Genomic DNA, 15,706 nt, shown 5'->3' on the forward strand with positions numbered 1-15,706 from the left:
CTCTAAGGTAAAACTCGCCAGCGATCGCTACACAGGTTGCGGGTGTGCCCAACAGCGCCATCTGTCGACCAGATACCCAGTTCTCAGTGTAAACAAAGACTCAATTTTCTCCTCGTCCCACTGCGTCTCTATTGGGGAGGAAGGGAGGGTCCTTTAATTATAATCACCGGGTAAGTATATTCAAAAATTTATTTTATAATCAAAATAACATTTTTCAATATTTAACTTAGCCGGTGATTATATAGCTGATTCACACCCAGGGGGGTGGGTAGAGACCAGCAATATAAGTTTACACTTTTATGAGCTAAGAGTTTTATTTCATTTTAGAAGTTATCAAAATAACAAAAACAAAATAAATAGGTACCTGGTAAGGAAGTCGACTTGAACAATTACTCTGCCTTTTTAAGTACATCTTCCTTACGGAGCCTCGCGATCCTCTTAGGATGCTGATCGACCCCTGGGATCTGAAGTATCAAGGGTTGCAACCCATACAACAGGACCTCATCAAAACCCCTAATCTAGGCGCTCTCAAGAAATGACTTTGACCACCCGCCAAATCAACCAGGATGCGAAAGGCTTCTTAGCCTTCCGGACAACCCAAAAAACAACAATAAAAACATTTCAAGAGAAAGATTAAAAAGGTTATGGAATTAGGGAATTGTAGTGGTTGAGCCCTCACCCACTACTGCACTCGCTGCTACGAATGGTCCCAGTGTGTAGCAGTCCTCGTAAAGAGACTGGACATCCTTAAGATAAAAAGACGTGAACACTGACTTGCTTCTCCAATAGGTTGCGTCCATTATACTTCGCAGAGATCTATTTTGTTTAAAGGCCACGGAAGTTGCGACAGCTCTAACTTCGTGTGTCCTTACCTTCAGCAATGCTTGGTCTTCCTCACTCAGATGGGAATGAGCTTCTCGTATTAACAGTCTGATAAAATAGGATAAAGCATTCTTTGACATAGGCAAAGATGGTTTCTTAACTGAACACCATAAAGCTTCAGAAAGGCCTCGTAAAGGTTTAGTTCGTTTTAAATAGAACTTAAGAGCTCTCACAGGGCATAAGACTCTTTCTAGTTCATTGCCTACCATATTCGATAAGCTGGGAATATCGAACGATTTCGGCCAAGGTCGAGAAGGCAGCTCGTTTTTGGCTAGAAAACCAAGTTGTAGAGAACATGTAGCCGTTTCTGACGAAAATCCGATGTTCTTGCTGAAGGCATGAATCTCACTGACTCTTTTAGCTGTGGCTAAGCATACCAGGAAAAGAGTCTTTAAGGTGAGATCTTTCAGGGAGGCTGATTGTAGCGGCTCGAACCTGTCTGACATGAGGAATCTTAGTACCACGTCTAAATTCCAACCAGGCGTAACCAAACGACGCTCCTTCGTGGTCTCAAAAGACTTAAGGAGGTCCTGTAGATCTTTATTGTTGGAAAGATCTAAGCCTCTGTGACGGAAGACTGATGCCAACATGCTTCTGTAACCCTTGATAGTGGGAGCTGAAAGTGATCGTTCTTTCCTCAGGTATAAGAGGAAGTCAGCTATTTGAGTTACAGAGGTACTGGTCGAGGATACAGATACTGACTTGCATCAGTTTCGGAAGACTGCCCACTTCGATTGGTAGACTCTAAGGGTGGATGTTCTCCTTGCTCTAGCAATCGCCCTGGCTGCCTCCTTCGAAAAGCCTCTAGCTCTCGAGAGTCTTTCGATAGTCTGAAGGCAGTCAGACGAAGAGCGTGGAGGCTTTGGTGTACCTTCTTTACGTGTGGCTGACGTAGAAGGTCCACCCTTAGAGGAAGAGTTCTGGGAACGTCTACTAGCCATCGAAGTACCTCGGTGAACCATTCTCTCGCGGGCCAGAGGGGAGCAACTAGCGTCAACCTTGTCCCTTCGTGAGAGGCGAACTTCTGCAGTACCTTGTTGACAATCTTGAACGGTGGGAATGCGTATAGATCTAGATGTGACCAATCTAGGAGAAAGGCATCTATATGAATTGCTGCTGGGTCCGGGATTGGTGAGCAATATATTGGGAGCCTCTTGGTCATCGAGGTTGCAAAGAGATCTATGGTTGGATGGCCCCAAGTGGCCCAAAGTCTCTTGCATACATCCTTGTGGAGGGTCCATTCTGTTGGAATTACTTGCCCCTTCCGACTGAGACAATCTGCCATGACATTCAAGTTGCCTTGGATGAACCTCGTTACTAGCGATATGTTTTGACTTTTTGACCAGATGAGCAGGTCCCTTGCGATCTCGTACAACGTCAGTGAGTGGGTCCCTCCTTGCTTGGAGATGTACGCCAAAGCAGTGGTGTTGTCCGAGTTCACCTCCACCACTTTGCCTTGAAGGAGAGACCTGAAGCTTTTCAAGGCCAGATGTATTGCCAGTAGCTCCTTGCAGTTGATATGCATTGTCCTTTGACTCGAGTTCCATATTCCCGAACATTCCCGACCGTCTAATGTCGCGCCCCAGCCTACGTCCGATGCGTCCGAGAAGAGAACGTGGTTGGGAGTCTGAACAGCCAGGGGAAGACTCTCTTTTAGGCTGATACTGTCCTTCCACCAAGTCAGGCAAGACTTCACCCTCTCGGAAATGGGGATCGAGACCACTTCTAGCGTCTTGTCCTTTTTCCAATGAAATGCTAGGTGGTATTGAAGAGGACGGAGGTGTAGTCTTCCTAATGACACGAACTGTTCCAGGGATGATAGCGTCCCTATCAGACTCATCCACTTTCTGACTGAACATTGTTCCTTCTTCAGCATGTTCTGGAGGCATAACTGGGCTTGGCTTGTTCTGGGGGCCGACGGAAAAGCCCGAAAAGCTAGACTGTGAATCTCCATCCCTAAATACACGATAGTTTGGGATGGGACCAGTTGTGACTTTTCCATATTGACAAGGAGACCCAATTCCTTGGTCAGATCTAGAGTCCACTTTAGATCCTTCAGACAGCGACGACTGGAAGAAGCTCTGAGAAGCCAGTCGTCCAAATAGAGGGAGGCTCGGATGTCCGCTAAATGAAGGAATTTGGCTACATTCCTCATCAGCCTCGTAAACACAAGAGGAGCTGTGCTTAGGCCAAAGCACAGGGCTTGAAACTGGAAGACAACCTTTTCGAAAACGAATCTCAGAAAAGGTTGGGAGTCCGGGTGGATGGGGACGTGGAAGTATGCGTCCCTTAGGTCTAAAGAGACCATCCAGTCTTCCCTTCTGACCGCTGCTAAGACTGACTTCGTGGTCTCCATGGAGAACATCTGCTTTGTGACAAAGACATTCAGAGCACTGACGTCTAGCACCGGCCTCCACCCTCCTGTCTTCTTTGACACCAAGAAGAGTCGGTTGTAGAATCCCGGAGATTGAAGGTCCGAGACTCTGACCACTGCTCCCTTCTCTAGTAAAAGAGACACTTCCCGTTTCAAGGCTCGTCTCTTGTCTTCCTCTCTGTACCTGGGAGAGAGATCGATGGGGGACGTTGCTAGAGGGGGTTTCCGTACAAAAGGGATCTTGTACCCCTCTCTGAGCAACTTCACAGATTGCGCATCTGCGCCTCTCTTTTCCCAGGTCTGCCAGAAGTTCTTGAGTCTGGCTCCCACTGCTGTCTGAAGAAGCTGGCAGTCAGACTCTGCCCTTAAAGGACTTGGTTCCTTTCTTCTTTCCTCGTTTCCCTTCGGCACGAGCACCTCCTCTGCTGGAGGCTCTGCCACGAAAGGGCGGAATAAAACGGGACGCTGGAGTGTCCATCCTTGGTCTAGCTGATAAGGTAGGCAAAGGGGTGGCTTTGCGAGCGGAGGACGCAACAAGATCGTGAGTGTCCTTCTGTATCAAAGAAGCGGCAATTTCCTTAATCAGGTCTTCTGGAAAAAGGCACTTGGAAAGAGGAGCAAACAGAAGTTCGGATCTCTGGCATGGTGTAACTCCAGCTGAAAGGAATGAGCATAGGTTTTCACGCTTCTTAAGAACTCCGGACACAAATGATGCAGCAAGCTCATTAGACCTATCACGTACGGCCTTGTCCATGCAGGACATAATGAGCAAGGAAGTCTCCTTCTCTGTCGGAGAGATCTTTCTGCTTAGAGCTCCTAGACACCAGTCTAAGAAGTTAAAAACTTCGAAGGCTCTAAAGATACCTTTCAAAAGGTGGTCCAGGTCCGAAGATGACCAACATATCTTTGAGCGTCTCATGGCAAGGCGGCGGGGAGAGTCTACAAGACTTGAGAAGTCGCCCTGGGCAGAGGCAGGAACTCCCAAGCCGAGAACTTCTCCCGTGGCATACCAGACGCTCGATCTAGAAGAGAGTCTAGCAGGGGGAAACGTAAAAGCTGTCTTCCCTAAACTCTTCTTGGACTGCAGCCATTCTCCTATCACCCGCAAAGCTCTCTTGGACGAGCGTGCGAGGACGAGTCTAGTAAAGGCAGGAGTGGTTGACGGCATGCCTAACACAAACTCTGACGGAGGAGAACGCGGAGCCACAGACACAAACTGGTCCGGAAACATCTCTTTGAAAAGGGCCAAAACTTTCCTAAAGTCCAAAGAGGATTGCGTAGACTTAGGCTCGTCCAGTTCTGAATGCGGTTCATCTACGTGTGCAGCAACATCATCATCAGAAAGTCCCTCATCCGATAACTGATGAGGGAACGGCAACGGAGTGGGTAACGGCTGGTTAGCTGAGTCCGGTCGCACGGGTGCATGCGTGACTGAGCCGGACGCAACGTCATGGAACTGCTGCCCAGTCTGTGAGCTGGCAACAACCATAGCAGCGCGGGGACGCACAGCGTCTACTCCAGACTGTCTGGACTGATGTGGGTGTGCAGTGGCAACCACACTGGGTTGCGGAGGTTGACGCACCGCATCAAAACAAAACAACTCTGACGGTTGTTGAACCTCACGAACGTCAACGGAGACCTCCGTGCGTCGCTGAACGTCAACATGCGGCTGGCAGATCACACTGGAACGCATGGGTGGCGGAACTCTCTCAACTGGTGTGCGTGAGAAGGTTACCTCAGCGTCCACAGGACGCACAACCGATCGTGTGGGCGGTTGTAGGCAAGGAGCTGCACTAGCTGGTGCGGCAGCAACCTTCTCCGCACGAAAGTCCTGCATAAGAGACGTTAGTTTAGACTGCATGTCTTGCAGTAGAGACCACTTAGGGTCTACAGGAGCAGGTGCGGCGACAGACGGAGTAACTGTCTGAAGCGGTACCGCTTTGCCTCTCTTAGGCGGTGAGCAGTCATCGGATGACGGCAGCGAGTCCGAACTGACCCAGTGGCTACAACTGGGCCGTTGGACTTGTGCGGAAGGGACCGACTTGCGCTTTAACGGTCGTGAGACCTTGGTCCAGGGTTTCTTGCGAGAAACACCTTCCGAAGACGAGGTATAAATGGGCTCTCTCGTCTTAGTTAGGCAGGGGCGATCTTGGGTAGATACGCCCGATACCACGGAGGGAACGTCTGTTCGTTGATTAAAGCCCCTCGAACCCATTTGTCGTACGACATTGCTTCTCCCCTGGACTTGGGAGCTTGCAAGAGGTCCCGGACTAGGAGGACGACAGGCACGAACAGACGAACCCTCAAGCGCAACACTATCCACAACACTATCACTCGGCACTTTATCACTTCCCACTGCACTTTTGCACTTCAGCTCCTTCACATCCGCCATGAGCTGATTACGGTCACTAGCAAGGGACTCAACTCTCTCACCCAGAGCTTGGATGGCACGCTTCATATCAGCCATCGAAGGTTCCTGAGTGCCAGGAGGGGGATTAGGAGCAACCACTACAGGGGAAGGAATAGGTTGTGGGGCATGAGGAGAGGAAATATCAATAGAACGAGAGGAACTTCTCCTAACTCTATCTCTCTCTAGCCTACGTGTATACTTTTGGAATTCGATAAAATCGAATTCCGAAAGCCCAACGCACTCCTCACATCGATCTTCCAATTGACAGGTTTTATCCCGACAATTGGAACAAACAGTGTGAGGGTCGATAGAAGCCTTCGGAAGACGCCTTGAACAGTCCCTAGCATTGCACTTCCTAAATTTTGGGACTTGTGAAGGGTCAGCCATTTGGATTTGGTCAAAGGGAAATTCAAAAACTATCAAAAAGTCATCAACAAAGAATCCGTTATCAAAAAGAGTTCAAGGATTTGTGTGAAGAGAAACCCTGCACAGCGAAAGCTCAAAACTAGAATAAAGTACTTCACCAATTAGTTGTGAAAAAACTCCAGTTTAGCAACAGTGAGTAAGTACGTATTGTCGATAGCACGACAGAGAGAAAATTTGAGTCTTTGTTTACACTGAGAACTGGGTATCTGGTCGACAGATGGCGCTGTTGGGCACACCCGCAACCTGTGTAGCGATCGCTGGCGAGTTTTACCTTAGAGTTTTCTGTCGAGCAACAGAGTTGCAGCTATATAATCACCGGCTAAGTTAAATATTGAAAAAATTAGGACAACTCAGAAAAGCTAATGTAAAAATAGTAGAAAGAAGACCTGTGGTGCGGACCAGAATATTGTGTTATAAGGAAATTGATGAAGAACTAGACCAGATGGGAATTGATCAGTCATCACTCAATACAGTAGAGAGGAGGAGTGGAGAAAATTTAATTGTTTGGCAATTAAAAGGAAACCATAGAAAAAGTTAAATGATGAAGGTGAGTTTTATATTTTATGGATTCAAACCAATATCTTGCCCTTCTGTGTTCTCAAGAAAGGTTTTAAAAAATCCAGAGGATGAAACCATACCCTTCAAAGGAATACAGCCCTCAAAACTCTTATTAGCCCTTAGTCACCATGAAACTTTGCTCACAATTTGGAGATTACAAGACAAATTATCAATGAATCATATGTAGGTAGGTTGGCTAAGGCGCCAGCCACCTATTGAGATAATTCTGATAGATAGTTACAATTGAGAACTTGGACTGGCCAGACAGTACTACATTGGATTACTCTATCTGGTTGCGGCTTATTTCATCTTTGCCGACACATACTCGAGATAGTCTGGCCTATCCTTTACACATTCTCCTTTTTCCTCATATACTTGACAACACCGAAATTACCAAACAATTCTTCTTTTAAGAGGTTAACTGCTGCACTGTAATTGTTCAGTGGCTACTTTTCCCTTGGTAAGGGTAGAAGAGACTCTTTAGCTATGGTAAGCAGCTCTTCTAGAAGGACACTCCAAAATCAAACCATTGTTCTCTAGTCTTGGGTAGTGCCATAGCTTCTGTACCATGGTCTTTCACTGTCTTTAGTTAGATCTCTCTGGTTGAAGGTACACTCGGGCACACTATTCTATCTTGTTTCTCCTATATAAACTTTAAAAACATTAACAAAACAAGAGGAAGAGAAATGAGATAGAATAGTGTGCCCGAGTGTACCCTCAAGCAAGAAAACTCTAATCCAAGACAGTGGAAAGCCATGGTAAAGAGGCTATGGCACTACCCAAGAATAGAGAACAATGGTTTGATTTTGGAATGTTCTTCTCCTAAAGGCTGCTTGCCATAGCTAAAGAGTCCCTTCTACCCTTACCAAGAGGAAAGTGGCCACTAAACAATTACAGTGAAGTAACCCCTTGGGTGAAGAAGAATTGTTTGGTAATCTGTGTTGTCAGGTGTATGAGGACAGAGGAGAGTATGTAAAGAATAGGCCAGACTATTCGGTGTGTGTGTAGGCAAAGGGAAAATTAATGGTAACCAGAGGTAAGGATCCAATGTAGTACTGTCTGGCCAGTCAAAGGAACCCATAAGTCTCTAGTGGTAGTATCTCAACGGGGGGGCTTTGTTATTCCTATTCTCTTTTTATTTTATTTCATTTTCGTAGCTGTTTAAATAAAAAAAGTAGTTCTGAAAAAGGAAATTTTTTGGGGAGGAGCTGTGTGATCTTCAAGGCCTTTCCTATTAAAGGCAAGAACAAGGAATGAAATACCACATAAATACAAAAGGAATATTGTCTCCCCTACTCTAGGGCCAGTGTATCAATGTGACACGCACAGATTCCGTGTGCACAAAGGAGACCTCGCTAATTCCAGCTCATTTGAAATTGCCACAGCACCTCAGTAGCTGAAAATCGTCTGCTATGAGTGACGTCATGCATGCCATCCCTGAGAAGAACTTTTGCTTCCGTCCTCGCCAGTGTACCTACGTCACAACAAACCCACAACCACCATTTAAGGTCAAAGATATATAACAACACTCAACTCTTCTGCTCGAGGCTTTGTAGGAGGGAGGGTTTTGGAGACCACACAGCACCTCCCCCCAAAATAGTTTTATCTTCATCAAATTCCTTTTATGGGGTTAAAGTGCTGTGTAATCTCTAAGGACATTGTAACAGGGTATCAATAAATAGACTTGTGCCCATTCCAGAACAACTGCCTGCCAACAAGCCAAACCTACATCTCATGCACATGTTCCCAAGAGTAAGAAGAGAAACTAAAAATCTGACTCTTACTTCACAAGGGTGACTGAAGAATACTGTCTGCCTAAAGGGCCTGGTGAATTGACCCTTCCTTCCAGAACACCCCTGCAGGAGTCTCGAATGTGCCAAGTACTATGCATGCAGGTTGTACTGGTTGGATTTATTTCAAGTAATGTTTAATGAACACCCTATCCCCTCCCAAGACCAACCTGTAAAACTCTGGGTGTCCTGAAATAGCCTATTAGCAAATAAAGCTATTAACAAAGCAATTCTACTTTCATTCTAGCTTTTAGGAATGGACACATGGTTAGCTTTGAAAAGGAAGGTTGTCAAGATATAGATAGCCTTTGTTGAAAGAGGATTGTTAGTCTTAGTTATTTTAAACACTCTACCTTCTGATGATGTGAATCTCTTAAATATAATTTTAAGGTCGACCCCGGACAGAGGTGGCTATCTACCGACTCAAGAGACAAAATAAAAAGATACAATCTTTGAAGAGGCATTTGTTTAGCTAGAAAAAGGAAAATCAGAACCTTGGAAATTGTTATGAATTCCTGGTCCCTACCAAAGGCCATCAATTCACTTATTCTAACTTCCAACTATAAAAATGTAATTTTGTATCAGTTCTTAATAGAAATGATGGAGTTATCCAACACAAGCAAAACCTCGAGAACCCTATTCACAGACCAAGAAACCACAGGAGCGGGTGGAGATGGTCTAAAAAACTAGGCAAGAATATGAAACATGCCCGAGTTAAGATCCATGTCAATGGCAAGTTTGAAAGGTTCTGTTAAAACAGATTTATATGACTACATAGCTGATGATAGAGCTTCCTCTCCTAAAAGAGATGGACTAGAAAGGAAGCCCACCAGAAGAAGTGCCATCTATGTCTTTTACACAGAATGATATTGTCTTATAGATGAAGATGTCATTAAAGAAGTCAAATTGTTGGAGGAGAAAACTTTCTCGAAAATACTAGAGAGAAAGCCCAAGTGTGAAAGTTCTGGGAACAAAAGGAGGAAGCAAAGGTAGTCCGTTCCTATTTTCTGATACAGCTGTGTAGACCTAAGCGGGTGCATGCTTGGTCTCAGTTGCTGAAGCAGCGAATGCCATGGGCTGTTGGGCTAATGTCGTTTTATTAGTGCAGCTGTCATTGAAAAGTCAAGAATGATATTCAAAGCCTATGTAGGCAAACTCTTTAGAAGAACAGGTAGATTGATGACCATTCGTCCTACTCTAATTCAAACATCTCTTACCACTGCTTGAAAGTTCACAATCGGAGCAACATATATATGAAGTTTGTGGTTTTCTTTCTGATGGAAGCTGCGGAGCTAGTTACAACACCTAAAATTAACTCTGGTTGTGTCCATTCCATATGCAGGACTGTCAGCCCCTACTATGTTGATGGAATGGTGCGAGGAACACATTACTCTCCTAAAAACATTCAGAACTTATTAATAATGAATGAAGTTACCAAAGGTGTCGGCAAACAACAACCCCCTTTAGGTTACTAACAGTCAAATTGTCTTAGTAAAATTACTTACTATAGGGAACATGACAACAAATGTTTGGAGTGCAGTAACAAACAAACATAATTACTCGAATGCTAGTGCTAACCAAACATGCTTACATTGATAACAAGCAAAGAAGTAAGGAAAAATACCTGACTATAGGTACTTATCTTAATAATGTTCTTGAAGTGATGAGTAAATAATATGTGATGTCCACCCTTCGATAACAGAAGATTGATTGGTGGTTGAGGTTTTGTTGTGACTTAGGTACGATGGTGAGAACTAGAGTGATGGTTCCTTTCTGGGATGCCATGCATGGCGTCACTCATACCAGACACCTTTCAGTTACTGAGGGGGTGTGGCAAGTTTAAATGAGCTGAACTTACAAAGTTTCCCCTTAACACACTGAGTTTGTGTCTCGCACATTGATACACTGGCCTTAAGAGCAGGAGAGAGAATATTTCTTTGGTATTTATGTTGCATTGGATTCCCTGTTCTAGCCTTTAACAGGAGAGTTCTTGGAGGTCGCACAGCACTTTAACCACAAAAAAGTTCATCTTATAATCATAGGTATTCTTAATGTTAGGCATGCTAAAACACAGCTCTGTTAGCCAAATCTTTTATTGCTTACTTTTCTATGTGTTTAACCATTGCACTCCTGAACTTTAACTCAGAAAATCTTGAAGGTCCCTCACTAAGATTGAGAAAGTCTCATGATAAAAGACATTGCATTCCTGCTGTAACTGCCAAAAACACCAGGGTTACCATAGATACTAGAAATGCCAGACCCACCATAGATGCCAGAAATGATTGGGCTACCATAGATGCCATAAATGCAAAGCTTGCCATAGACGTCAAAAATACCCGGGTCACCATAGGTGCCAGAAATGCCAAAGCCACCATAGATGTCAGAAACACCAAGGCCACATTGGATGTCATACATGATCCCGGGATCCTGGCCATTTTCCAAGGGTTAAAAATCCTGGGATTTTTCTCATTGTCCCAAGATTTCCCAGGATAAACTATTGAAAATTGAAATTGAATGGTTTCCCTTTTATTAGTAGTAGTCGTAGTAGTAGTAGTTGCTGTTGATGATTATACTTTTGCTAATGATGATGTGGGCGTGTGTGTGTATGTGAAAGAGGGAGAGGGATTATCCCATTGGGTCTCTCTCTCTCTCTCTCTCTCTCTCTCTCTCTCTCTCTCTCTCTCTCTCTCTCTCTCTCTCTCTCTCTCTCTCTCTCTCTCTCTCTCTCTTTTAGTAGCAAAATTACTAATTATATATTTCATAAGGCAGTGTCTAATGGTTAATTACTAAGCTGAAAATCACTCCAAATTTCGTAATAAATATCACCTAAAAACAATGCCCTTGATTTTAATTTTGTTGATATAAAATTATGTTTTTCATTTTGTTATACAGGTAGTCATCGACTTACGACCGAGATAAGGACCAAGAGATATGGACATATGTTGAACTCAGAAATTGAAGTTTCCGTAGATTTATTACATGTCATGATTCGTCAATCATCTAGGTCATATTTTATCAATATTTTCTTACTGTATATTATTTAATTTTCTTGTTCCATAGGATATATGCTCTATACCACATATGAATGGCATATTGTTTATATTTCTTAATTCATTTGAAATATATTTATGATGAATATTACATCAGCACCAGTATGTTACAGAATATCATAGTTTTCATATAGTTCGTTTATAGCCATTATTATTAATCATACGAATATGTTTTCTCTCTCTTTCTCTGTGCGGGTGTGTCATGGTGCTTGTGTTTGTGGGTGCGTACGGCTAGTTCATTTGCAAACCTTCATACAGTATTTAAATTTTAGTTCATTATCAAGCCTTCATATTTCATTGGACATTATTGTTTAATTGTGATTTACTGTACTGTATTTGTATACTGACTATAAAATAATAATAAAACTGATAAATTCATCAACAATAAAAGACAGGAATCTATGTAAATAGGATTATGACTACTAAACTAATAATTTTCTCTATCACAGGAAAGAGCTAAAACTAATCTAACTTTACTATAACCATAAACATAATCTTAGTAACTACTGATTCACTCTAATATCATAAACCATTGAGTTAGTCGAGATATATTGAGCACAAGTGTATGTGTAATGCTGTCCACTTTGGTGAAAATGCTCGATACAGCACCTACATCTGCTCAGGAAGAAACTTACATTCCATTTATGTATGTCTCATAAAACCAAAAGGTTTAAAAGCTTCTACTGCAGGGCTTAACCTCATAAATACTCCATTGTGAGATAACACTATGGCATGAAATAACAGGATAAAATACTAATCATAACGAAATTTTCTATCATAACAAATAAAACTGAAGAGCATCCCTCCGCTATACTGCATCACACTATCCCAACTAACGGTGCTCAGAAAGTAGAGACCTGGTAGCAGATAACAGTATTTACCCTGTACTTACACAAAAAATTTATTGAAAAATGTGTGCAAAACAAGACTTTTTTTTCTTTACTTCTCATAAAAAAAATCTACAATTTCATTATAACTACAATGTCCTAAAATGCAAGACAACTAGATTGTCAAATGTCTATACTTGGCCTAAATATGGATCAGTAGCGATAATAGGAAATAAGCGCTCTTCTCAAAAGGGAAACTAATTCCCTGCCTTCTTCATGGTAGGAGGAAGAACACATACCTATACAGTACACGGGCATGGCTGAAAATCTATAAAATTATAAAGTTGTGATCAACAAAAATGACATTTCAATATCCCTTTAGCAGAAAAATTAAGGTGAGGAAAGCTGATAAGAATATAAATTAGACTTTACTTCAGGATATCTCTAGCCCATCTTCAGTTGACATGATGGTTTTCTGTGATGACGTGTCATTGATTGACTTCAGCATCGCAAGTGCTGTGCTGAGGGTTCAATAGTGCCAGAACTCGAGGGTCTCCCTTATATACTCTGAGTTCATGGTTTTCACTTTGAAACACTGCCTCTAGGGCAAGGAAGAAAATGTTTCTTTGGTATTTTATGTCGTATTGGATTCCTTGTTCTAGCCTTTACCGGAAAGTTCTAGCAGACCACATAGCACCTCCACAAAAATAGACTTTTCCTTCATCAAAACCATTTTTTTAGAACATGCTAAAAGATAGAACACTGAAATGAGACAAGTATAGGCATGGCTAGAACCTCCTTAAAGAGTTTATATTCTTTTTGAGAGGTCTACCTGTAGTCTTCATTTACATAGGCAAACATGAAAGCAACTAAAGTACAGTAGTATGTTTGTAATGACACAAATACTCAATTTTTTAAACATCAGTAAAATTGCATATCTAAGCATACAGAAAAGCTTTCACTATACTTACGGATTTATGCACTTCACTATAGTGCTTCATGAGCCGGGCTTTGTCAATAAAAACTTCGGAACATAATTTACATTTGTAAGTCATCAGAATATCATAAAAGTTTTCTTCATCTAGGGATTCCTCCACAACATTTGCTGATGTCTTTAATTTCACAGTCACATTAGATTTAGAACTAACATTAGGCCTGTCATCTATCAAAACACTGCACATTCCTTGTGATGATACAGAATCATCTTGAAGAGTTGAAGATTCTTTAGTTATAGTATCAGCAAGCTCTTTTTTTTCACTTTCAAAACCACTTATTTTTTCACTTTCTAGTACATGTAATGCATGATTACTTTCACATGTAAATTTCTCAATAATTTCCTCCAAACTAATATGGGGAACTGTCTCTAAGAGGATGTCAGATTGAAGTTCTGGGCCAGATATATTGGATTTTCCTTCTTCAGCAACTTGAAGAGTAAGCATTGAAGCATCAGAGCGATTAATCACCGAAGAGTTTTTATGCCGGATCTTTTCTTCTACAGCAGCAGTGCTAGGGTCCTGGATACTAATATGGGGTGAACTATCTTCGCATGAAACTTGAGTATTTTCGAAGTTTTTCGATGAAGGAATCTCAATCCCAACATCAAGTGAAGGGTTAATTGAAGAAGAAAATATCTGCTGAACTACAGAATTACTTCTTACTTTACTGGTTTCCAGGGATGCAACAGGAGAACTTGAAATAGTACCTGTAAAATAAATTAACATTGAAGTTTAAATGTATATCTGATAACAAAACCTGATATATTTCACAACATATCATTACTTGTATTTGAACCCAAATTCTTGGTCAGTAAAGTTCCTATACCCTATAATGCCCACTTCAAAATAAATGTAATGTATCTGCTAATTAGCAGCATTGTACTTGTGCTTCTAGATTACTGTGTAGTATTGAGCCTAATGATGGAGAAGGCATGATTATTAGAATTAACTGCATACCTTGTATTACAATCAGGATGATACTGTATTGGAAAATATGAATGCAGAGTATGGTCAGAGTTATGAAAAATCTTATGCAACATGCATAAAGACGTAACTGAATGATGAAGCCAGAGATTAAGGAATAAGCAGTTTAAAAGAATGCTAGCTCCTCTTCAACAAATTAAGATGAGAATCAGCTTCTGAAGAATAGACAGGAGAACAATACTCAAAACAAGGCAGAATGAAAGAAATAGAACACCTTCAGAATAGATTGATCTCCATAAATCTTAAAAGACTTTCTCTTTTATCATTATTATTACTAACTAAGCTACAACCCTAGTTAGAAATACAGAATACTATAAAACCAAGGTCACCAACAGGGAAAATATCCCAGTGAGAAAGTCTATAAAGAAATAAATAAACTACAAGTGAAGTAATAAACAATTACAATAAAACATTTTAAGAATAGACACATCAAAATAGATCTTTCATATACAGTATAAACTATAAAAAGAAACTGATGTCAGCCTGTTCAACATAAAACATTCGCTGCAAGTTTGAACTTTTGAAGTTCCACAGATTCAACTAACTGATTAGGAAGATCATTCCACAACTTGGTCACATTTGTAGCAAGACTTATGAGAAGCATGGTACCCATTCCTAATATACACTGCCATTCCCCTTGCCCTAGGAATGGCACTGTGTTTCAGAATTATTGGTTTCTTAAAGCCAATAAGGAGCTCAGATGAGTGCCTCATTTGATAAACCAAAGTTTCTGAGCATAAAAGAATTTCATACTCTATCCTACTATCTGGACACAACTATAAGGTCTTGAATTCTGGCATGAAGACCACAAATATTGCAATACAGTAGACGACTGCTAAAGTCTAGGATGTACTGGTCTAAGATTTTGCTCAATGTCTCAAGATAGGATAAGAATTAAAAGCAATAAAAAAATTAATCATACTTAAACAAACTTAACAATAAAGGGATTTTGACGTAGGAAAAATCTATTTCTGGGCGAGGGACCTGTGCCGCCCAGTGAATAAGCTCCATTTAGCACTTATTCTTAGGTAATTTACTGCTAAATATACCAGAGAAAAAATGTAAAGAAGTGCTAGGTTAACTAGCTCGCTCACCTATTGGTGTCGGTATAAAATTGGGCGTATAATCCAGAGGTCCCGCATTATTTAGATTCATCCACGACAGAAACCCCAATAGAGGAGAGCCGTTCAACCTCACTCGGTACTACTAACACTGCATCCGCTCAGAACCCAACTCCTTAGCACCCAAAGTTTGGGGACTCCAAGGGAGAGGAGCTGGGAGGGTTCACTGGGCGGCACAGGTCCCTCGCCCAGAAATAGATTTTTCCTACGTCAAAATCCCTTTTCTGGGCTCGAACCTGTGCCGCCCAGTGAATCTATACAAGAGAAAATGTCACCAAACTTGCAAAAT

At 41.9% G+C, this 15,706-nt stretch overlaps 1 protein-coding gene across 4 annotated transcripts in view; it reads right to left on the minus strand.

Moving 5' to 3' along the window:
- LOC137634912 (uncharacterized) overlaps positions 1–15,706 on the minus strand; it is a 135,771-nt gene that overhangs the window by 78,250 nt on the left and 41,815 nt on the right. For all 4 annotated transcript variants that reach the window (XM_068367459.1, XM_068367462.1, XM_068367458.1 and 1 more), the window contains one exon: positions 13,289–14,019. In XM_068367459.1, coding sequence (XP_068223560.1) covers positions 13,289–14,019 — 731 coding nt within the window. The remainder of the gene's footprint in view (positions 1–13,288; positions 14,020–15,706) is intronic.

The sequence above is a fragment of the Palaemon carinicauda genome, chromosome 45, assembly GCF_036898095.1.
Source record: "Palaemon carinicauda isolate YSFRI2023 chromosome 45, ASM3689809v2, whole genome shotgun sequence".
Taxonomy (NCBI): domain Eukaryota; kingdom Metazoa; phylum Arthropoda; class Malacostraca; order Decapoda; family Palaemonidae; genus Palaemon; species Palaemon carinicauda.